This window comes from Ambystoma mexicanum, chromosome 3q (assembly GCF_040938575.1).
Source record: "Ambystoma mexicanum isolate Mex_15411 chromosome 3q, UKY_AmexF1_1, whole genome shotgun sequence".
Lineage (NCBI taxonomy): Eukaryota > Metazoa > Chordata > Amphibia > Caudata > Ambystomatidae > Ambystoma > Ambystoma mexicanum.
The window spans coordinates 1285358611-1285382703 of NC_090926.1; the positions used below are offsets into that span (position 1 = coordinate 1285358611).

The 24093-nt window shown below is 49.5% G+C and overlaps 1 protein-coding gene across 1 annotated transcript; it reads left to right on the forward strand.

Annotated features, from left to right (window-relative positions):
• The first annotated feature begins 1306 nt into the window (after positions 1-1306).
• Positions 1307-23644, forward strand: C3QH19orf53 (chromosome 3q C19orf53 homolog). Its single transcript, XM_069604372.1, has 3 exons — positions 1307-1458; positions 3647-3702; positions 21150-23644. Exons 1-3 carry the CDS (start codon positions 1362-1364, stop codon positions 21324-21326), a joined length of 330 nt encoding a protein of 109 aa, XP_069460473.1. The 5' UTR covers positions 1307-1361; the 3' UTR covers positions 21327-23644.
• The last annotated feature ends 449 nt before the right edge of the window (positions 23645-24093 follow it).

A 24093-nucleotide genomic window follows, 5' to 3' on the forward strand; every position in this document is an offset into this window, starting at 1 on the left:
CCACTTGATATGACCCATAATGCACATGGCATATTATGCAATGACGTCATTTAGCTATTTCTAGCTACTTTTAAACCAGCCAATAGCTACTTTTCTTACTGAGGAGTGGGCAACACTGCTGGCGACATTACCCAGTCCGTCCTCTCTGTCCATTACTCCAGGCAATGCGTGTTAGTTACTGCTCGCGATGGTGCAAGGAAAGCAGAAGTTTCAAGCGCAGAGACCCGGCACCAAGAAACCGGCTAAGGGGGCGGAGCTAGAGCAGCGTGAGTGGGTGAGTGGGGAGTGGACCGCGGTGCAGGGCACACGAAGCACGCCGGCTAGAGGTTCTGGGAGGTGGAAAGAGGCACGATTTAGTATGTCCTCTCTGTCTATGACTGGCCTCCTATGACTGGCCTCCTTTTTGTCCTTCCTCTCGGTCTGTGGCCCACTCCAGTTCCTTTTACTCTCTACTAGTCCCTCCTTTGTGGCTACTGGCGACATTACTCAGTCCGTCCTCTCTGTCTATGGCTGGCCTCCTTTTTGTCCTTCCTCTCTGTCTGTGGCCCACTCCAGTTCCTTTTACTCTGTACTAGTCCCTCCTTTGTGGCCACTGGCGACATTACTCAGTCCGTCCTCTCTGTCTATGGCTGGCCTCCTTTTTGTCCTTCCTCTCTGTCTGTGGCGCACTCCAGTTCCTTTCACTGTACTACTGGTCCTTCCTTTGTGGCGACATTACCCAGTCCGTCCTCTCTGTCCATTACGCCAGGCACTGCGTGTTAATTACTGCTCGCCATGGCGCAGGGAAAGCAGAAGTTTCAAGCGCAGAGACCCGGCACCAAGAAACCGGCTAAGGGGGCGGAGCTAGAGCAGCGTGAGTGGGTGAGTGGGGAGTGGACCGCGGTGCAGGGCACACGAAGCACGCCGGCTAGAGGTTCTGGGAGGTGGAAAGAGGCACGATTTAGTATGTCCTCTCTGTCTATGACTGGCCTCCTATGACTGGCCTCCTTTTTGTCCTTCCTCTCTGTCTGTGGCCCACTCCAGTTCCTTTTACTCTCTACTAGTCCCTCCTTTGTGGCTACTGGCGACATTACTCAGTCCGTCCTCTCTGTCTATGGCTGGCCTCCTTTTTGTCCTTCCTCTCTGTCTGTGGCCCACTCCAGTTCCTTTTACTCTGTACTAGTCCCTCCTTTGTGGCCACTGGCGACATTACTCAGTCCGTCCTCTCTGTCTATGGCTGGCCTCCTTTTTGTCCTTCCTCTCTGTCTGTGGCGCACTCCAGTTCCTTTCACTGTACTACTGGTCCTTCCTTTGTGGCGACATTACCCAGTCCGTCCTCTCTGTCCATTACGCCAGGCACTGCGTGTTAATTACTGCTCGCCATGGCGCAGGGAAAGCAGAAGTTTCAAGCGCAGAGACCCGGCGCCAAGAAACCGGCCAAGGGGGCCAAGGGGGGCGGAGCTAGAGCAGCGGGAGTGGGTGAGTGGACCGCGGTGCGGGGGGCACGAAGGGTGCAGGCAAGAGGTTCTGGGAGGGCGGAGGGGGGCAAAGAGGTCTGGGCAGGAACTTGAAACGGGTCCCCATTGGTGTGGGAGGGGGACACCAGCTGTGTCAGGTATGGTGCATGTAAAGGGGGGGAGGGCTAAGCTGTGCCTGGGATTATGCACGTAAAGGGGGGGTTTAAGTGGGCCTGGGCTGGTGCAGGTAAAAGGGGGGGGGGTTAAAGTGGGCCTGGGCTGGTGCAGGTAAAGGGGGGGGTTAAGCTGGACCTGGGGTGGTGCAGGTAAAGGGAGGGTTAAGGTGGGCCTGGGCTGGTGCAGGTAAAGGGGGGGGGGGTTAAGCTGGACCTGGGGTGGTGCAGGTAAAGGGAGGGTTAAGGTGGGCCTGGGGTGGTGCAGGTAAAGGGAGGGTTAAGGTGGGCCTGGGCTGGTGCAGGTAAAGGGGGGGGGGGTTAAGCTGGACCAGGGGTGGTGCAGGTAAGGGGGGGGCTAAGCTGTGCCTGGGATTATGCACGTAAAGGAGGGGTTAAGGTGGGCCTAGGCTGGTGCAGGTAAAGGTGGGGGTTAAGATGGGCCTAGGCTGGTGCAGGTAAAGTAGGGGTTAAGATGGGCCTAGGCTGGTGCAGGTAAAGGAGGGGTTAAGGTGGGCCTGGGGTGGTGCAGGTAAAGGGGGGGTTAAGGTGGGCCTGGGGTGGTGCAGGTAAAGGGGGGGGTTAAACTGGACCTGGGGTGGTGCAGGTAAAGGGGGGGTTAAGGTGGGCCTGGGGTGGTGCAGGTAAAGGGGGGGTTAAGGTGGGCCTGGGGTGGTGCAGGTAAAGGGGGGGGTTAAGGTGGGCCTTGGGTGGTGCAGGTAAAGGGGGGGGGGTAAGGTGGGCCTTGGTGGTGCAGGTAAAGGGGGGGTTAAGGTGGGCCTTGGGTGGTGCAGGTAAAGGGGGGGGGTTAAGGTGGGCCTTGGGTGGTGCAGGTAAAGGGGGGGGGTTAAGGTGGGCCTTGGGTGGTGCAGGTAAAGGGGGGGGTTAAGGTGGGCCTTGGGTGGTGCAGGTAAAGGGGGGGGGTTAAGGTGGGCCTTGGGTGGTGCAGGTATAGGGGGGGTTAAGGTGGGCCTTGGGTGGTGCAGGTAAAGGGGGGGTTAGGGTGGGCCTTGGGTGGTGCAGGTAAAGGGGGGGGTTAAGGTGGGCCTGGGATGGTGCAGGTAAAGGGGGGGGGTTTAAGGTGGGCCTGGGATGGTGCAGGTAAAGGGGGGGGGTTTAAGGTGGGCCTGGTATGGTGCAGGTAAAGGGGGGGGGGTTAAGGTGGGCCTGGGATTGTGCAGGTAAAGGGGGGGGGGTTTAAGGTGGGCCTGGGATGGTGCAGGTAAAGGGGGGGGTTAAGGTGGGCCTGGGATGGTGCAGGTAAAGGGGGGGGTTAAGGTGGGCCTGGGATGGTGCAGGTAAAGGGGGGGGTTAAGGTGGGCCTGGGATGGTGCAGGTAAAGGGGGGGTTAAGGTGGGCCTGTGCTGGTCCAGGTAAATGGGGGGTTAAGGTGTGCCTGGGCTGGTGCAGGTAAAGCGGGGGGTCATGGGGATAAAGATGATGCTGGTAAGAGGGAGTTAAATGGGCCTGAGACGTTGCGCAGTTTAAAGGGAGAGGTGGGAGTGGTTAAAATGGGCACATTAGAAGGGGGTTAGGGTGATACCTGATACCTGGTTGGGGGGGGGGTGCTAGGAGGTGACTGGGGGACTTGGAGTGTGTTAAGGGGGGGGGGAATGAATGGATATGGTGTAAGTTGGGCAGGCCTTAGACGGGATGGGGCCACGTGAGAGGTAAAATGGACATGGGCTAGTGCAGGTCATGGAAAGTGGGGCTTTGGGTGGGAGCTGAAGGGGAGAGGAGGTGTAAGTGAAGGCAAGTGGTCCCCAGAAGGGTCCATGCAACGAAAAATAGGTGAGGAGCCAAAGACGTGTGGATGGGCCCAGTTGGACGTCCGAGGAGGCTTGAAAATTTAAGAGTGAGACATAAGGTCACAAAGCAAGGATCAGGGCTGTGGTGAAAAGTGGGCAGTAGGAGGGGTCTAGCAAGGAAGTGGGTGAGGTGAAGCAGGTGGTCCTATGGCAAAGGTGAGTCAAGTGAAGAAGGGTGGAGCGTGAAATTCTAGTCTTGGAACTTAAATAGCACAACTCTCTCCCTCAGGTCGAATCATAGCTCCGAAGAAAGCTCGTGTGGTTCAACAGCAGAAACTGAAAAAGGTGAGCCTGGGCTTATCCAATACCTAAACACCGCAATGCAAACAGCTCTTAATTTATTTTATTTGTTATTAAATGTATAAAGTGCACAAACGGCGCTGGCGACTTAGTTACACGACAAAGGCATAAGGTTACATGTACAATATTATAAACAGTAGGGCACTAACAACTGGCTCTTTTACAGTTCCTCTTACATGGCATATGATGTACAACGGCTAAAACTGTCCGGTTAGGCAAGTGGCAGGGTTTTGATGGCTTTGTGGAACAGAGAATGGGATGTTTCCCCTCTGAGGTCGGGTGGTGGCAATGAAAGGGAAGCTAGAGCCCCCTTCTCTGGCTCGTTTTATTCTGGGCACTGTCAGTAGGTTGGCATAGGGTGTTCTGGTTGGTCTGGCAGATGAGGATATGATTATTGTTTGTGTTAGGTATTGAGGGGCTGTGAGATTGATGCATTTATGGGTGAAGGCCAGAGTTTTGAATAGGACTTGTTCTTCAATGGTTAGCTTATTGGTCTGTTTCCTAGCTGTGATGTGGTCCCTTCTGGAAATGCTGATGGCGGCACAGAGTGCATTATTTTGATTGCCTTGGAGTTTCGCCAGGTTTGTCGCAGATGTGCCCGCAAAGAGGACATTGCAATAGTCCACTTGGGATCCAGTTATAGCTCTGGCTACAGTGAGGCAGTTTTCCTTGGTTAGGGAGGGCCTGGCTGCATTTAGGAGCTTTGAGTGGTAGGCTGCTGATGAGGCGATGTCGTTAACTTGCTTGGACATGGAGAGGTTGGCGCCTAAGTTCACTCTGAGAATTCTACGCAGCATCTGAACGAACCGGCCAGTTCCATAGATATGCCAGTTATCGTGCAGCTACACCATTGTATGCTCAATCCTCCTTGCTGTTCCAGTATTAAGATGCACATATAGCTCTGCCACGGCACCTCATTCCATGCCATTATATAATGCAAACCTGCCCACTCACAGCCAATGACTATTCATCCCACTATCTGGCACAGGGGTCTCCAACCTTTACGTTAGCTAGAGCTACTTGTAGTGGAGGCCAACAGTGGAGAGCTACCAGCGGGCGATATCGGGGTGGGGATGTTTATAAACCGCAAAATTTTTACCAATATTTTTTGGGCCTGATTATTTCCCCTCTATAAATAGATGGAATAACATATGCCTTCACGATTATATTAAGAACTTCACAAACCTTTGTTGCATTATTATTTATTAGTAGCTGTCTCATAAAAAGACAGGTATTTGTTGGACTACCACACAAATATCCTGTAATTTACGTGCCCCTTCCTTTGCGTGTTATGCAGGCTCTCTAAATGCTGGGCACACTATTGTTTTCCAAATGTGCATTTCACGCTTCCATAAAAAAACAAAAGTAATTTCCAAACTGAAAAATGCTGCTTGTGTTCACTAGTTTTCTTTGAATTTTTTTTCATCAGACACCACACGTACTGTTATTTGTGTGCCCCTCTGTGTTTTAGCACAGGTTATATTTATAAAGATGTTATATGCTTGTAAAACTGGTTAATCAAAGACTTAAGAGAGGTGAACATGTCACTGCTACCAGACCTTCTCTCAATTGGTTATCTGAAACTCAATATCATGTGCCCACTACAGAAACAACTCTGTAAAGCCTCCCCAAATATTTCAACCATCGAGACCAACTCTATAGGTCTGGGGGGGGATCATCCGATACACTTCAACCAACCTCCTTTCCATCTGCAAATTCCAATATGAAGCTATTGCTGGCACACTAGTTTACATGTTTTGTACCCAGCAGTGGAGCTGAAGTCCAAGCAACCTGAGATGCCAGCCATCCAATGTTTGCATCCTCAAAGCCCTCGCATCTTCTAACATATGCCACCTCTTTAATCCATAATTGGTTTACGAGCACCAAAGGGTATTGAGCTCTTGATCAGTGCAATAAAAATATCACTCACTCGCTCACTCATTAAGTCATTGACTCACTCCCTAATTCATATCAAGACCAGTCCGTAGAATGGAACGTTATGCTATGCTTGTTTAGAAATTATATCATTCATATTAAATACAACGGTGTGGCCGGCACAATGTAAACAAAGCAAATGTTCACACATAGTGCCGAGAAAAAATAAGATTCCTTGGTATTTCACTGACTCAATTTAACATTGTGGGGATGTACAGTAAATGTAAAGTAAGAACAATCCTTTATGATATTTATCTGTTTTGAAATGTGAAATTGTGTATCATGTAGGTAGAACTGCAATTCTGTCTGTGTAGATCCTTATTCAAGACGTTGCCTTGAATAGCGTTAAGTCACATACTGAGTTTAAAATAAATGTTATCAAACCGAAACAATAACTTCTAATAACACGTGTTTCCTTTTTTGTCATACACTTCAGCTAGAATTAATTGAAAATGTGTTCGGCTGACCTTGCAAATCTAGATATGTCTCGTCCTTAATGGATTCCATCTAACTGCAAATGCTATCAAGATGAGATCATTTCTGTAGAACCAGGAAGAGAGCTTACCAGGCACAAGCTGAGGCTTACAAATTCAGCTTGATGATGCCATTTGCGTGCCGGGAAGAAATAAGAAAGAAATGGCTTTCAGTATGAGGTAAAAGAGGTCATTATGGAAAACAGTAAATTATGCAACTGGGAGAAGAAACGCATTCCACCCGCTAGAGCAGCTTCTGATGATGGTGCGAGATGGTGCGAGTAGAAGGCAGGAACCTTTCCTGAGAACAATTAAGGGCGCAGAGCAGACAGCCGCGAATCCGAAGGGTGCACAGTGAACAATTACACTAATTGTTCACTGGAAATGGAAACTTCAGAGGAAAATGTCACTCCACTTTAGAAGCACTGGTACAATTGTCACAAATGGAATCGAAGTAGGGATAGCTGACACTGTGTGGCTCACACTGATCTTGCCTCAGCCCCTCGGACATCTCTGGCAAACAAGAGCGAGCTCGCTCAAGCAAGACAGTGTGGATAAGGCCATCTGTAGTACTACAGGCGGCCACAGAAGCAGAATGTGATACTGACATCTGTCAGTGACTTCACAAGCAGCTCCAGTGGCACAACAGGCAAACTCCTCGCCTGCAAGCTGGACGACCATGGTTAATTTCCTGAACATGCACAGTAACCGCAAAACGCACCAGAAAACAGTTGTGTTCAGATAGTGTTTATTTTTCAGAATCTTCAGCGCGGGCGACTGAAGAGGCTCAGGCGAGCTACTGGTAGCTCGCGATCGACCGTTTGGCGACCTCTGATCTGGCAGCTCCCATTTGGAGACCCACAACCCGCTCTCGACAATTGCCCCATCAATCGTGCCCTACATTTAAAGTACTGTTACTTCTCACTGTGCTCCCCCAACTCTGCTGTGACTCGTTGTCTGACCCAGCTTCTTTTCGCTCTTATCCATCTAAGCATTCATCCAGCTTCTCCAAGCAACAAGTTGTTAGTAGATCTCTTTCTTCGGCTGGAGCCTCCCTCTGGAACAGCCTCTCTGAAACTTGAGAACCATCCTTGGTTCTGGAAGCGCCTCAAGACCTTGATCTTTGTTTCTGCCTCCTCTATTCCACTCCCCTTTTGATCTGTCTGCTTTTGCTCTGGACATCTGGTTACCCTCTGATTTCGGGCCCAGATCCCTGCCCACCGAGCTGAATACCTGCACTGCCCCCTTGCATCCATTGCACTTAGGTCTGTGTCTGCAACCCTAGAGTCCCCTTACCTGCACTTATTTATACCCGCTGTTCGCGCTTAATTCATGCACTTGCTGGCAGCACTACCTTTTTATTTTTTTTTTATCATGTGTTCAGCAATTCCCCCCCCCCCCCCCTCCCCTCCCCTTGCACGTTCTCAATGTCACTGGTCCTAGTAAGATGTTTTCTGTCCTCCCTTGTACCACTCCCTTGCTTCGTCGTGCCCTGAAACACTTGTGTATGGGCGTAATATAAATAAAATATCATATCCCCCTTTTGTTTCTGCACCCCCCACTGCCTACGCAAGTGCTGTGTGAGAAACCTCCTTGCATACACACCCGCTAACCCCCTGTCCCTCCCCCACAAACAGTTAGGCCAGTTGAGTTCAGTTGAACCAACCTTATTGCTTGTACAGGGCTTCCTCCAAGTTAGTCCAAACTCACTGTGGTAAATGTGGCAGAGCAGCCAGACTTCAATTTTACGCAGCGAGGGCTGGTACAAGATACAGTTACTTGTTCAAGCACTCAACAAAATTTACAGAGTGACATATTGAAAAAACATGTACTCTTTATAATAAAGTCATGCATTAAACACCAAACCTGTAAGATAGTGTTGATAATGCAGTCTTTTCCTTGGCATGGTCTGTCAGCTATTTGCCAATAGCTTGAGCTAAGGTCAAAGGTGCTCTTCAGCCCTGGGCAATCGATGCGCGTCAGTTTTAGTGACAGCATTGACTCCTCTGTAGTCCACACAGAACCGCCAATACTTGGTACCTGCCTGGGAACTTGACTTGGGGACAAGGGCCACTGGACTGGACCAGGGACTGGTGAGGGTTCAATACACCAGACCAACATCTTGGTGACATCAGCCTGGATGTGGTTTTTAACCGTGTCTGACATTCGGTAGCACCTGCTTTTGACAGGCACACTGTCGCCAATTTTGTGCCTGCACCACGGGGTGAGGCCTGGCATCAGTGAGACCAGGGGAGCATACTGCCGGAGCAAAGCCCTGCATGCCCTCTGCTGCTCTGGCATCAGATCTGGAGAAAGATGCACTCCCTCCCCTGAGCCATCCTAAGGGTTGCTATGCAGCACATCTGGAAGGGGCTCACTCTCATCCTCTTCTTGCTCTGAAGCTAGCAAGGATGAGACTTCTGCTCGCCTATAGAAAGGCTTGAACCTGTTGATATGTAATACTTGAGGGGCTACCCCAGGGACTCCCATGACAACCAGATAATTGACTTCGCCCATCTTGGAGATTATCCTGAAGGGTCCAGTCCACTTATCTGCCAACGCTTTAGGCTTGGTAGGCTCCATCACAAGGATCTCCTGTTCTGGAGTCCAATCCACTTGTGATGCTTTAAGGTCATGCCAGTATTTGTTCAATTTCTGACTGGCCTAAAGGTTAGCTGTCGCCTGGCCTATCATCTGTGTCATCCTCTGTCTGAGGCCTAACACATAGTCACCCACTTGCTTGGCAGGACCTGGAGGGGTGGCTTCCAAAACTTCTCTGATGAAGGCAAGGGGCCCCCTCATGATGTCCAAAGACCAACTCAAAGGGGCTGAAACCAACACCCTCTTGAGGTGCTTCTCTGTAAGCGAACAGCAGGCATGGCAGGAGATCTCATTTCCTCCTTAGGGGCTCTTCCAAAGCACCTAGCATGCCCTTGAGAGTTTTATTAAATCTCTCAACAGACCATTGGTCTGGGGGTGCTAGGAGGTGGAGAACTTGTAGGTTACTCAGCACTCTTTCTACATCGCTTGCATGGAACTCAACATGAAGTTGGATCCTCTGTCAGAGACCACCTCTTTAGGGAATCCAACTCTAGTGCAAATGCCCAGGAGAGCCCTGGCAACGACCATGGCTGTTATGGCCCAAAGGGGTATAGCCTCAGCGTACCTGGTGGCATCATCCAGGACCAGGATGAACCAAAGTCCATGTGAAGTGGGTGGGTCAAGGGGACTGACCATGTTGATGCCAACCACTGGCAACGGCTGCAGTGGGGAAATGACACTGCCTCCAGTCTTGCCAGCCAACTGACAAGTGGGGCAGGTCCTGCAGTGGGACTAACTTTTACTCCCATCCGGGGCCAGCAGAATTGTGCAGAGAGCCTCTGTTTAGTCTTCTTGGTCCTAAAATGACCAGCTAAGGGCACCTCATGCGCCAATTGTAGTAGGAAGGGCCTGTAAACCCTGGGGTACCACCAGCCTCTTGAGGACCCCCCCCCCAACCTGGGAAACCTGTGCATAAACAAGCCCAGTCCATAGATTGTTTAAAATAGTCTTGGTTCCTTCTAAAAAAGGTTCTACTACCCCAATGGACCTGGTTTGGCAGATTTTGACTTTGGGTCATTGACGAAGGAACCTTCTTGAGTGAACTCCCTTTTAAGACAGGAGTCCCGGATCGTCGAGATTCCTTGAGGAAAAGGTGAACCGAGGGCGTAGCTTCGACCTTCGCAGTGCTTGTCGACAGTTGGTCGTGGGTGTCCTGTGAAGAGGAGGCGTGCGGTGCACATCGATGACAAGTTAGTTGCAGCAAAGAGTACTTAATGAAGAACGTAGGCCCAGCAAAGGCGTTGGGTTGTCTGTGTTTGGTGATTGGGACTCGACCACGGCTGGCTTTAGGATCTTCGGCGTCTTTGTGGACTTCGGTTGGCAGGAAACCCACCAGCAGATTCTCCTCGGTTCGTCAGCGACCTAGACATTCTCTCCCGGGACAAAGCGGTCGACTGTGATGAGCAAGGGAGTCCTTGATTTCAAAGTGTCTTAGGCAATGGGGCGTTGCGGCTCCATTCGACGAGGTTGCATCCATCCTCAGAACTTCGGTCGACTGTGATGGTCGTTGATGGCCTCGATGTCCTGGCGCTTCGCTTCAGATTTCTCGGTGGTCCCGGTCGGCAGCCTTTCGATGACTGACTTCCAGGGAGCTCTTGTGAAGCTTAGCTGGTGCGTGATGTTCCCTCGTAGCTCGGGAAGAGGTCCCCTAGCCAGGTCCTCTTTTGGATCAGTCCTCGAAGGCATGACAGCCTTTTAGATTGCGTTGAAGGAAAGTAGCAGCAATCCTTTTTCTTCCTGCTCGGCTTTGAGACTAAGCATCAAGTTTCGACTTCGCTTCTGAACAGTTCCAGTAAGTGAGAGGTCCCCAGATATACTGTTTGGTCTCTCATTCACACCTTTGAACCAGGCTCAAGCAGCCAATCATTCAGAAGGGCATTCAGCAGGTAGCCACTCAGGCTCACAGTGCATTTAGGCCATTCCTCTCCATCCAGACACTCGAAACAAGGAATGTGGATTGGGGTAAGTACCCAGCCATTCAGCACTCCACACTGCATTCATAACAGTTTCTGGCAGGGCTGTCCCATTCATTGTGTCACACACCAGAAACCAGAACCCATAACATTAAATGTATATTGGTCGCACATTTCACCCAGGTCCCACCCTAGGGGTGTACCCACAATATAAGTCACTGGGAAGGCTCCAGCCAGTCTGGCCTGGACTTCCCCACAATACCATCTATGGAACTTCCACCCAACAGCCAGTCAGGGGGAAGGGACAGAGTCGGGGCTTCCCAGGACTTTAGGAAAACAAGGTAACCGGCAATAGAAAGCAAGAGGGCATAGGGGCCATCTTGTCCCCTACCAGGAATCAACTGATTCCAATGGCAGGGCCTGGGTATCCCAAAATGGACGATAGTCGGAGCACCTGTCAAATTCGGCATGGAGCTGCCACCAGCCCATACCCTGCTCTGTGGGCTAAACACAGGTTAATGTTAATGGATATTTGTACCGCGCGGAGTGGTCCCTTGGCGGCTCTGAAAAAGGGAAGGGGTGGTTGAGTTAGTGGGATTAAGCTGCAAGAGAACAGTGATGTGCTGTTGGCAGCCTCAGCCCGGTGGGTCAGTTGGCTGGGCTTGGGGTGTTTTTACAGTCGGTAGTCGTGTGCTGTTGTGCGAGTCTGTGTGGTTTGTTTTGTTGTTGCAGTGTAGTGAAGTTGTGTTGTAGGCTTGTGGTTGTGTTTGGTTAGAGTTTGAGAGGTGTATGCAGAGGGGTGAAATTGTTAGTGGATCGGTTAATTGGCACTTTTGTCCTTGCAATTATGTCTAGGTGTGATGCTTGCTATCATTCACTATTCCATCTAAGTGTGGCGCATGCTAACATTCACAATCCTATCTAGGTTTGACAGAGGCCAATCTTCACAGTTCTCTCTAGGTGTGGCACTAGTTAACATTGGCAAGTACGTTAATGTGTAATGCAATGCAACATTTACAGTCCAACCATGACTAGGTTTAGGCTGGTGGTCACAAATCTCTCCAAGTATGTATGGTGTAAGTCTATGGCAGTCTACGTTATGGAAAGGTAAGGTAGAGTGGCGGGGGCTTTCTGGAGTAGAGTAATTGCTCTACACCCCACCCCAGCCACACTTAGAGTTTTGTTGGTGTCTGTTCACTGCTGGCTTCACTGGCTTCCCCTGCAGACACTTTCTGGAGCCGCCATTGCAGGAGCCGCCCTTTGCCTTGGGATCCTTAGCCGCGGGGGCTGCCGGGCAGACGCGCTGCCCTGGGAAGGTCTGTTATGACCAGGTGGACGTACCAATCGGGGAAGATGGGTGGGTTGGAGGGCGGGAGGGTGGGACTGGCAAAAGGCCAGACACAGAGGACTACACCCTGCGGACTGCACCCTCTGGATGCAGCTCAGCATGGGAAAAAAACAGGCTCAGAAGCCACAAAAACACTAGACAAACACTCCAGAATAACACACCAGATTAGCACACAGCGTCACCAAAAAGAAATACATTTTAAAAAAATGAAAAAAACACTTGCACCACTCCAATAGAGTACATAAAGCAGGTCAATCATTGTGAAACTACTCACTCAGCAGCAACCAGCCCCTAAAGATGCTTCCAAACTGGTTTCCCTGCCACATCCTTCCACATGGCAGTCCACAAAGGTCCCCAAAAACATATACTAGGGGTACAGGGTTGTACACCCACCCATGGGTGCCATAAGAGTATCCCATGGTTCTGTTCACCACAACCAAAAGGAGGAAGAGCTGCACTGCCAGGAGTCCCACATGGACTCCGGCGCAGAAATCAACACAGAACACACATGATAAAGGAGTACAGGACAAGGACAGGGAGGACCTGTCCTCCCAATGCATTTCCAGCATCACAAGCAAAGCATATACATAAACAGATGTGATGGAGGATGGAGCCAGATCACAAGCCAGTAACCTAACACAAGCAGCCCAACCCCTAAGAGAAATTGTGGCCTGTGCACAAAAGTCACAGGAGCTGCTATGTTTCTACCCAAGTGAGTCTCTGCAGGTAAGTGACATAGACAGTGGAAATCTTCTTGAGGCTCAGAGGCCTTGAAGCTCAGCTAGATTGTCATTATCATGGAAATGATCTGCGATTTCCGAATCCATCAAAAGTTAGCTAGAAATGTGAAAACGGCCACTGGGGGATGTCTCAGTTAACACAAATGGGATTGACCAAAGGAGGACCTGTCCTTGGCAGGGAGAACGGTTTCTCCTTGCCAAGAACGATTGAAGTTAAGTAGGGGCATTCTCAGACACCTGTGATTTGAACCATTAAGGACCACATCTCCACTCTCGTCCCGCCTTTGCCGACTTCTGTGACCACTCTTCGCCTCTGGCTGTTTCCCACTATCCCTCAAGCACTCCCGTGTGCACTCTCTTAAAAACAGTCTGCTGACCCCCTACTGCCCGGCTAACTATCGTCCTATCTCTATTGCCCCCTTCTTGGGTAAACTCTTGGAAAAGTTAGTCCTTCCCTCAACTGAGCCTCCACACTAATCTTTTTGGCTGCCTTCATGACCACCAATGTGGATTCTGGGCATCCATAGGCATGGAAACCGCTCTCTTGAACGCCTGTGAAACCATGCTTGCAAATCTCGACTCCAACTCTCCTTCTGTTCTCATTCTCTTCGTTCTTTCCTCTGCCTTTGACACAGTCAACCCTTCCATCCTCATAAAGCGACTCCATGACCCCCTCAGCATCACTGGCCTGGCTGACCTCTTTCCTCACTAACTGCCCTTCCCAGGTGCAATTGTGCCCCTTCTCCACCACCACCCTTTCTACCGGTGGTGTCCCCCAGTGCCCTATCCTATCGCCCTGCTCGTCCATATCTATCTCGCGCTTATTGCTGATCTGATCTCCTTCTTTCCTCATTTCCAGTGTTATGCCGATGATGCACAGCTTTCCTTCAAACTTCCCTCTACATCCCAGATTGTCTGTCCGCCATTCAAGCATGGTGTTCAGCGAACAATCTGTCTCCATGCCAGTAAGGTGGAGTTCCTCCTCACCGGGACAACTGCCATCTTTTCCTCCTACCCTTCGGCCACCCTCTTTGGGCCCTCTACGCCTACTATCCTGTGAAGCCAAAAACCTTGTGGCTATCTTCGACTCTGCTCTCTCCTTCACCCCTTGCATCGTGTACCTCCCACTTACAGCTCCAGCTCCTCGGAGGCATTCTTCCTTTTCTCACCTTACCGCAGAAGCTCAATGTCTCCAGAGCTCTGGTCCTTTCCAGGCTGGACTACTGCAACAGCCTCTTTCTCAATCTCCCTGTCTTCACCCCTCCAGCTAATCCAGAATAAGGCTGCAAGGTTTATCCTTGGCCTCAAGCCCAGGGACCGTAGCTCTCAGCCCTAAAATCTCTACACTGGCTCCCGGTGGCAAGACCCTCTGCATCGTTCACAAGGCCTTCTGTAGCCTGGGACCACGCCATCTTCAGCTTTCCCTTAATATTCCCTGGCTAGAGCCCTACGCTCCTCTAATTCCAATTTTCCGACTGTCAAACTTTTCTCTAAGCAGAGAGTGGAGGGCAGATCTCTCTCCGCTGTTGGTGCCTTCCTTTGGAACAGCCTCTCTTTTTGCTTTCAGATTTTACCCAGACCTCCTTAAGTTCCAGTAACTGCTCAAAACTCTGCTCTTCTCTACCTCTTTCCCTCTTCCCCTTCGGTGTTAATCACCCCACTGCTGCTGTGACCCCACAGTCTCTCTCTGGCCCTTCCTCCCAGTCATTACTAGCACCCAACTGCATTGCCCTGTGGGTCCCTGCATGGTGGCTCCACATACCACCCTTGAGAGCTGCCTGTAATAGCACTTAGCCTGAGGTGCCCCCCTGGCTCCCTCCTCCAGCACTTGTCCACTCTCTGCTCCCCATTTCTATCCCTCTCCCCTGCACTTCTCATCGATGCACTTGCACGTCCGAATGCCATAAGGCCTAGTTGGACCACAACTGCATATATGTTAATGTTTTCCTGCTTCTTGCCACTGTTATTTCCCCTGTTCCCTTCCCATTTAGCCTTGTGGTTCTTTGAAACACAATCTTGTTGTATAAAGCGCCTTACAAATGACCAGTAAAATAAAAATAAACACTGCCCAGGTAGCATTTGCTTTGCTAATGACAGCGCATCAAGGTGTTCCCATCAGCCGTAGATGGGAACCCTCACAGCAAAGTCTCAAAGCCATCAGGAAACATGGAGGAGTGCTTAGGGTAGCAGAAGTCGCCCAAAAAATGTAATTCTGCCCACCCAAGGAGAAACACAGCTCTATCCATGGACGCTAAATCCTGTCATGGTGCTAGCTTCAAATTCTCAGTTGTTTGCGCCTTGCTCCATTCCTGCCATACATCTTGCAATGTCAGTAATGCAAGCCGCACCCTTTCCATCAGTGCGCCTCAATCTATGCGTGCAGTGCCAGATCAGCGCCAGTACGTAGGTTACCATGGCAAGCTTTCTACATGAACCAAGTCCAATAATTGCTGCTAGTTTATGCAGCTCCTTTGGGATCCTCTACGTGCTGTCCCCAGAGCCATTTTCCACTATCCTGGCCTGGCCCCCTGTCTCTTTGTTCACCCCCAATAGGAGTCCTGCGATTAAGGAAGGGAACTTCATCACAGTATCTATACTTCAATTTGAAATGGGCACATTCTATGAAACGGTTTTAAGGCTTCCTTGTCAACCTGAACCCAGGAAGTAATCTGTGCTCTTGTCCTGAGGCCTTTCTACAGATAAGCGACAAACACAACCCATATCTCTATTGTGGCTTCTATATTTCCCCCAGTGCCCCTTGTGTACGTGGCCCTGGTGGAAAAGTAGAACATTTGCCATCCCACCCTGCCATAAGTGAGGAAGGGTGGCCGTTCAGAGGCTGACGTCTTTCCTCACTAACTGCCCTTCCCAGTTGCAACTGTGCCCGTTCTCCACCACCACACTTTCTACCTGCGGCGTCCCCTAGGGCTCTACCTACTCGCTGTGGTTCTTAAATATCTATCTTGCGCCTCTTGCTCACCTGAACTTCTCCTTCTCTCCTCATTTCCAGTGTTATGATGACACACAGCTTTCCTTCAAACTTCCCTCTACTACCTCATCCTCGATTGTCTGACGGCCATCCAGGCAAGGTGTGCGGCGAACTATCTGACTTGATGCCAGAAAGACGAAGATCCTTCTGATTGGGACACCCGCGCCCTACTACCCTCTGGCCACACTCCTTGGGCCATCTACCCTCACCATCCTGTGAGGCCAAAAACCTTGGTGTCGTCTTCGACTCCGCTCTCTCCTTCACCCCTCACATCTTGAACCTTGCCAAGAAGGCCCACTTCCAGCTTCGCCTCCTAGAGGCATTCACTCTTTCCCCACCCCACCGGAGAAGCTCAATGTCTCCAGAGCTTTGGTCCTCTCTAGGCTGGACTACTTCAACAACCTCTTCCTCAAACTCGATCTTTCCTCCCTAAGGCCCCTACAGCTAATCCAGAATAGGGCTGCAAGCCTTATCCTTGGCCTCCAGCCCTAAAATCTCTCCACTGGCTGACGGTGGCCGTGAGGATCAAATGCAAGACCCTCTGCATCATCCACAAGGCTTTCTGGGGCCTGGAACCACGCTATCTCCAACTTTCCCTCTCTAAATACTCCCCTGCTAACTCCAACTGTCTGCTTGTCAAACGCTTCTCCAAGCGGAGAGTGAGGGGCAGGTCTCTCTCTTTGGCTGGTGCTTCCCTTTGGAACAGCCTCCCTGCCCGTCTCATACTTGAGCCGCTAAGTTCCAGAAACTTCACACCTGTTTCCATTTCTTGCTAATCATCCCACTGCCCCTAAGACTGGTGTCCTGGCTCTCATGAATCTCACAGGATACAAGGCCCTACGCAGTCGACACCAGCACCCACCCCTCTCTCAGCACTGCCCCCTCTGGGCCCCCTGCCTGGCGACTGTGCATCCCACCCTTGGGATGCGTCCACCCCAAGACTTGGCCTGAGGCCTCCTCCCTTGGATCCCTTTGGCACTCCTCCCGGGCCCCTACCAGCACTTTTCAATTCCTGGCTCCCACCCTCAACCATCCCTATCACCTGTCCTTCTCTTCGCTGCACTTGCCCACCTGAATGTCACAAGGCCTACTTGGAGGACTGGTTGCTGCATGCCATGGCTTAACATCTGCTATTAGTTGTGTCATGGTTCTGAAACGGCTGGAATTTGTGTGCCTTATTTTGCATGGATTTGGGAAAGTATTCTTCCGGCTGCCCGAGGTCTGTAATTGCCAGTCTTTGGTTGGTTTGAGAATGATGATTTCCTACAGCGTCCTCGGATGTATACCTTTAGCCGCTTTTCACTTTCTATTGGTTTTTGGAGGCTCTTGAGCTTTTACCATTTATCTGAATCTTTAGAGGAAATCTCTGTTGGCAAATCTACTCTTCTTGGCTGCTATGTGTGTCTGCATTGCGACAGGAGAAGGCGGCTTCAGGTGGTGCAGGGGATGTGACCGCCTGCACGACAATTGTGCCATGGCGTGATTTTATCTCGAGCCCATAGTGCACCACTAGAACTGATCCTGCAGGGTTCCCAGAAAGAAGTAACTACAGAATCATCCGTTATTGGCGGTATTGAATTCAGAAGAGCGAGGCAGGGGAGGGGCTCGAGAGAACTGGTGGCTTCAGGGAGCGCATTTAATTGGCTACATGCCTTAAAGTAAAACGTTTTCTTTGACGAATAGCCAAGTGGAACCCCATTTTTCTGCCATTTAAAAAACATCTTTTTTTTTCCCACCCCTGCCTGCCTTTTCGAAGCAGTTTTTACAAACCTTCCTATTCATCCCTATTTTCCATTTGTCATGAATAGCTGGTTGGTAGAGTGTATATGTGTGTATGTGTGTGTGTGTGTATATATATGTTTCATTGTTCGCATGGAGACATGCATTATCTGACATGTAGTAAAGTGGATCACTGGAAAGCTTCCTTTCCGACTTGCGTGGAGTTGTTTTCTATGGCCCGAGTTGTTCTAGACAGAGATGGATCTATATCATATGATCTCTTTGCTGCAACATAAAATCCCTTTTACTGTATTTTTGGTCCAGAGTCAGTACAAGGAAGCCTATGTAACAGAAGCGTGCTCTTTCAGATGGCACATGCGTGTTATTAGCATGCAGGACCCTTGGGGGAAGACAAGATGAGGAAAACTAGAGGAAACTAATTTGCTGGTCTGTCCGAAAGATCTCTCTTCTGACGGGTGTCCAATCAAGCATGGACTAGTTGGGAGCCATGTCCGTTCAGGGTCTTTACTTCGCATGGACTAGTTGGGAGCCATGTCCGTTCAGGGTCTTTACTTAGCATGGACTAGTTGGGAGCCATGTCCGTTCAGGGTCTTTACTTAGCATGGACTAGTTGGGAGCCATGTCCGTTCAGGGTCTTTACTTAGCATGGACTAGTTGGGAGCCATGTCCGTTCAGGGTCTTTACTTAGCATGGACTAGTTGGGAGCCATGTCCGTTCAGGGTCTTTACTTAGCATGGACTAGTTGGGAGCCATGTCCGTTCAGGGTCTTTACTTAGCATGGACTAGTTGGGAGCCATGTCCGTTCAGGGTCTTTACTTAGCATGGACTAGTTGGGAGCCATGTCCGTTCAGGGTCTTTACTTAGCATGGACTAGTTGGGAGCCATGTCCGTTCAGGGTCTTTACTTAGCATGGACTAGTTGGGAGCCATGTCCGTTCAGGGTCTTTACTTAGCATGGACTAGTTGGGAGCCATGTCCGTTCAGGGTCTTTACTTTGATAAGAATGGACTAGTTGGGAGCCAAGTCCATTCAGGCTCTTTACTAAGAATGGACTAGTTGGGAGCTTTTGGTACTCTTGTTCAGAGAGGAATGGCCATAGCATTTCGGTGCTGGACTGCTCATGTGGGCGGGACAAAGACTGATATGCAAATGGATAGTTCCCATATTTGAAAGGTACAGTGAGCAAAAAGCGTGTGCTGCAAACTCTCATCTCAGAACAGGTTATCATACCTTGTTCTTTCTGGAGAGGAGCGCCTGCTACCTTTTTGAAATAGTTGGGAGCTATGTCCATTCAGGCTCTTTACTTTGATAAGAATGGACGAGTTACTTTAATATTTTACCAGAGTTATTGGTTCTTCATCTAGGTCCCCAAGGGATCTTCCTTTCATCTAAAGAAAGATTGTTCTGCCAACTTTCTTTTCTTTCGGCTCCTGAAGATATTCCTTTCACTGCCTGAAAGGTGGTGACAGTTTTTGTCCAGACAGTGTTTGCAGATGCACTTTTTGTCTGGCTATAAGGGCATACAAACACTAACCCCATTATAGATCATCAGTGTGGCATATTTTGTTTTGGGATTCTGGAGCCTTCAGGAATCCAAGCAAAATACACAAATGGGGTTTTTACTTTGAGCAAAATGCAAAGGAGCCTCTCCTTTGGGCATTTGCAAAGCAGCAACCTGGTGTCAAGATCTGAGGTCCACGTAGATTAGTATACCTCTGCCCCCAAGCACCAGTCAGAGAAGTATGATTAACTCGCTGACCGGTTATTGGTTATTGAGGCCACAGGTGGTGGAACAGGAAACGCCGGATCCCAGGTGGCTGCAAGAAAAGCACTGGGTTAGGAAAGTAATGAACAGTGACTAATGACAGTGTATGATATAGAAGCGAAAGGCACCTACCCGTGGGAAGACCGAGGATGACTTTACACCTAGCGGTTCCGGTAGTACCTCTAACAGGGCCCACCTGAAGAGCACACTAGATGAAGCACTTGGTGCAAAGCAGGGTTCTTAGTTTCGTGATTCTGGGATTAGCACATGCCAAAAATAACAAAGAGAAACACAATCCGTAGAGATGATCCAGAGGTTAGCAACATTCAGGTAAGCAGTTCCAAGTTAACAAATCCAACAAGGGCACACCAATAACAATCCAAGGTACCAGGTCCAGAGGGTAGCGGCAGTTCAGATTAGCAGTCCTAAATTACCAAATCCAACAGCAATCCAAAAAGGCAAAAGACGAGGTCCAGAAGTCCAGGATTCAAAATAGCAGGCACAAGATGCAAGAGTGGCCACACGCCGTCAGGACAGCTGCGAAGCGTTTGAATGAAGAAACCAGTTTCTTTTTATGGCATGATTCGTCTTTGCATGCCCCTGATTGCTGGGCTTGTATCACATGATGGGCTCGCGTCACGTGACCGCGTGAATACTGTTCAGTGTTACGCGCGTGGTCATATGAGCGGCTGGGAAGCGGGGAGGTCCAACGTGACCACAAGTGCCTTGGCTGCCCCCAACTGGGTTGGGACCAGCAGCGCCACGGATGACGCAACGCTGGGGAGCCAGCAGGGCGCTGAGCTGCCGAGGGCAATCGTGGCCTGTGGCTAGGCGTGGCGACAACTGAAGGCAGGCGCAACCCCTGCCGGCAGTGGGTCGGGCCACCAGCACGCTGCCGCAGTGAGGTACGTGTGCATGACACCTGGCCCTCACCATGTACACACTGCAGCTAAGAACAACATATTCTATAGAATGCTACAGTGTTGCAAGTAGCATTACCATAATGTACTCTCCATATACACGTGTAATCGTCTTTCCCTATTTGTATTTCCTTAATGCGCTTTGTGGTTGGTGCGCCCTCTGGACAGAAATCCATGTATGGGAGATGGCAAGAGTTGTTTAAGAGGCTTATTTGCATTCTGCCAGGTTAGGACATAGGCGCGTTGGCTGGGCCCCAGGAAGCAGCCTGGAGGTCAGGCACATGGGTTGGTGATGCTGGCGGATTAGGGTATAGTGCTAGCGCAGGAGATGCGATGTGTGCCCAGCTAGCTAGACCAAATTCTTACCGTAGGTTATCGCTGTATACTAGTGACAGAGGTGTTGAGGTACGTCTGGAGATTCAGTGTGGACTGCTACGAGAGCTGCTAGACTAAGTCCAGTTGGGCAGTGCGTACTGTCCTCTTATATATGCGTACATCTATATCCCCAAAAGTGTGGCAGTTGATTTATTGCTTACTACATGCTCCTAGTATAATGGTGGGATGGGTTAATGCCCCTAATTAAGTGTAATTAAGATTACCATATGTCTAATCTCTCTCACCCGTTGGCTGTTCCTCTGACTGCTCTTCCTGCTTGTGGAAGAAAAGAAGAAAATGAGCGGATTGAGTTAACCAAGGCCTTATTGGATGGGGGCTGTGCTTGAAAGCATTTTGTACATGTTTGTTTTTCTTTTTTAGTTCAGTCATTCGGAAGCCTGTTTCCCTGGCGGGATACTTGGTATAGAGAGCTGGATTTAATTGGGGCATTCATGAAGAAACTCACCTTTTGCCTGTCCCTGAATTGTATGGTTTCTTAGTATTCTGATCATTACATTGCTGTTAATGCGAAGTGGTGGTTGTCCGATCTGCACTGAAAGTACATTTGAAGTCTTGTCATTTTTGCTGCCTGTGCTAACCTGATTCCTCTCTTCTCCCCCCAAATCTCCTACAGAGCCTGGAGGTGGCGATTCGCAGCCAGATCGAGCATGACGTCACCATGAGGGCCAGCGCCAACTTGCACAAGAAGCTGTCTATCCTGAAAACACCAGAGACTGGCAAGAAGAAGGGTGCGCCAGGGGCTAGTGGTAGCGGAGGGGGTCCATCCACCTCCAAGCATGGCGGCTCCTGAGAAGAAGCCATCGCGCGCAGTGGCTGCCGCTTGTCAGCGGCAGAGGTAGTAGCGGCTGCTCACAGAAGAAGATGGAGGCTGCTTGGAGATATGGCCGTGGTGGCAGCTGGGAGACTCGACAGGTCGCCTAAGGATCCACTGCTTGTGTGGATACGCCTCCAGTAGAGTGGACATTGCCTCGGGTGGTTTGCTGAAGGGAAAACGTCTGGAGTCTAGAGTCATCATCTGGGTTCTTTTTAATAATCTATATACCATATACCATATATAAGAACTTCAATGTTCTAATATTGCAACTTCATTCATTTGATCTTTTTATATAAAATCCTACACACCCCTCTCTATTACTTTAAACACAGGCGGACTTTTTGACCACCAAAGGGTGGAAATATACATAGGAATATACAAAGAAAGGAATTTAATTGTTATTGTCTGTGTATGCTGCTTGTTAATTACCTTTTGCACACATCTGTCAAATGTCAATCTGCTACATATACTATTCTGTGTGTTGCACATAAATGTGGAAGAATAAATACACTGCTGTACCTAGCGCACAATTTTAGCAGGTGCCGCAAGCCTGTGGCCAGGGACCTCCTGTGCAGAGGAAAGTGACAGCCTTGCTATAACGAGTTAAATGGAGTGCAATTTGATGTAGCTTAAATCCTTTCAGTAGAGACCCTGGCTCATTAGTTGATTGCATACTGTATTACTGTCCAGTGTGACTTAATATCAGTATACTGTAGCGCTTGTCTATCTCCTGGCGGTGTGCCCTTTTTTATACACCTTTTATAGGTGAGGATCTCTTCTCATGTCAAGGTGGCTAGTAAAGCCGGGTTGTGATTTCCATGTCGACCTGATTTTGAACAGCACCTTTTGCCCATGTCTCTGCCCACAACATACGCTTCCGGTTAGTCCCCTGGTGGTTCCACGTATATTCTGGAATCCTACTGCCACCTGCGCCAATTCTGATTCCCAGTAGTAACGCAGCACATTCAGGATTCTGAACCTGACATGTTGTAGTCTGTCAACCTTTCATGTTTCAATCTGTGTGTTTCACCATAAAAGATGTTTGTGATTGATGTGATTTTTATTTCTGACGTAACTGGGTGTTTTGGTGGCATGATAATGGATGTGACCACCTCATGAATGAGAGGCACTATTTTACTCCCAATTGTGAGTGGACAAAAAGTAATACGATTAAGGAATGCCTTTTGGTTTTCCATATTTGAAGGCTGGTATTCTGCTCTGGAGATGGGTGAGGGTGGGAGGCTGGTAAGCCTTAACATACTTGCATCTGGTTCTTTTAAGGAGTTGACTCGCATTGGCTCCTTTTAAGGAGTTGGGTAGGGGGATGTCTTTTAAACATCAGAACTCTCCCTTGACTGAGAAATTTGTTTTTTAGTAGATGTGACCGGAAAACCCACTGTGCATAAAGAGTTAATTTCTCACTCAATCCCTGATACCTCAGGCTGCTTTGTCCCTCCACTCTCCTTTTTACCATCTCCTTACTGCCTATCAAACTCATATTCCCTGATGTACACAGGCCGCACACCCTCTTCTACCGATGCACAGTCCTTGGTCCCATAGGCTCCTGTATCACTCCCCCTGTTCAAATTACCATTTCCTTACTGGACTTAATCCAAGAGGCACATTTCTTCACCTCACTGGCAGAGACCTTTAGAGCAGACTGCATCCCAACAGAGTTCCAGGTTGAACCCTTCCTGTCTTGAAGTCCATTGATGAATTAAGGAAGGGTTCCCCCACCACTACATAGAAACCATGCTCTAGTATATGGTTCAGAGCAACCCTGTTGTCAGAGATCCAATTCAGGCTGCTGTAACAAGTGTCCTTTACCTGCTGATCCCATACCCAGAGTGCCTTGTCCTCAGGAAGCGGGGAGGCGACAGGAAGTTTGGGAAGCCGTAGCAAAATCCAAGTTTGTGACCCCCCCCTCCTTGTGGTCAGAACTTCTCCCCTGCTCTAAAATCACCCCCTTCCTCTGTCTGCTTACTTCAAAAGGACTTGGGGACCTTGTTGTAAGAGGGCCATTGTCGGCAGGACTACCATTGGCAGCATTGGTCCTCGGAGGACCTTCTGTGGTGGATTTGTGGCGACACGGTGTGCATCCTAGAGTCTATGCATGTCACTGCATTCCACTTTAGAATGTTACAGGGTATTTTATTGCCAGTGTTCTCAAAGAGTTGGTTGAGAGGGTGATTGGACTAAAGCTAGCCTGGGTGGTGGTGCCGGTCTTCTATACATGTGATACCATCTGCCTGTGGAGACATGTATCACTCAATAAAGAGACTTATTGTCATTCATCCAGACTCTGCTGTCTTCATTGGTTACCCATAACAGGTTTGCTATGCCCTGAAGGAAGATGTTGAATCTGTGTGGGGATTAAAAGAAGAATGTTCTTGGGCTATGATCCAGCCAGGGCGTACACTCGGGCAGACATCTAATGCACCCCAAGCCACCTCACAAACCTAATATGACATCCAATGCGTGACTGTATAATTGTGTAATCTCAGCAGACCTATGTCCCAACCAAACATGGCTTCTACTATGTGTAGATATTAATGTGCCACCATGCTGCTTGGGTGCACCATTATGAGAATTTAACCCAAAAGTGCAGGTGCTTAAAAAGCCACCTCTGTCTTTTGGAGCATTGTATTCCAGCAGCTGTGTCCAGGATTGCAGAGGTACACTTTGAAATTGTCCTGTTACCAATGCAGGGCCGCTGTTGTAGATGTCAGAAAACATCCAAAGC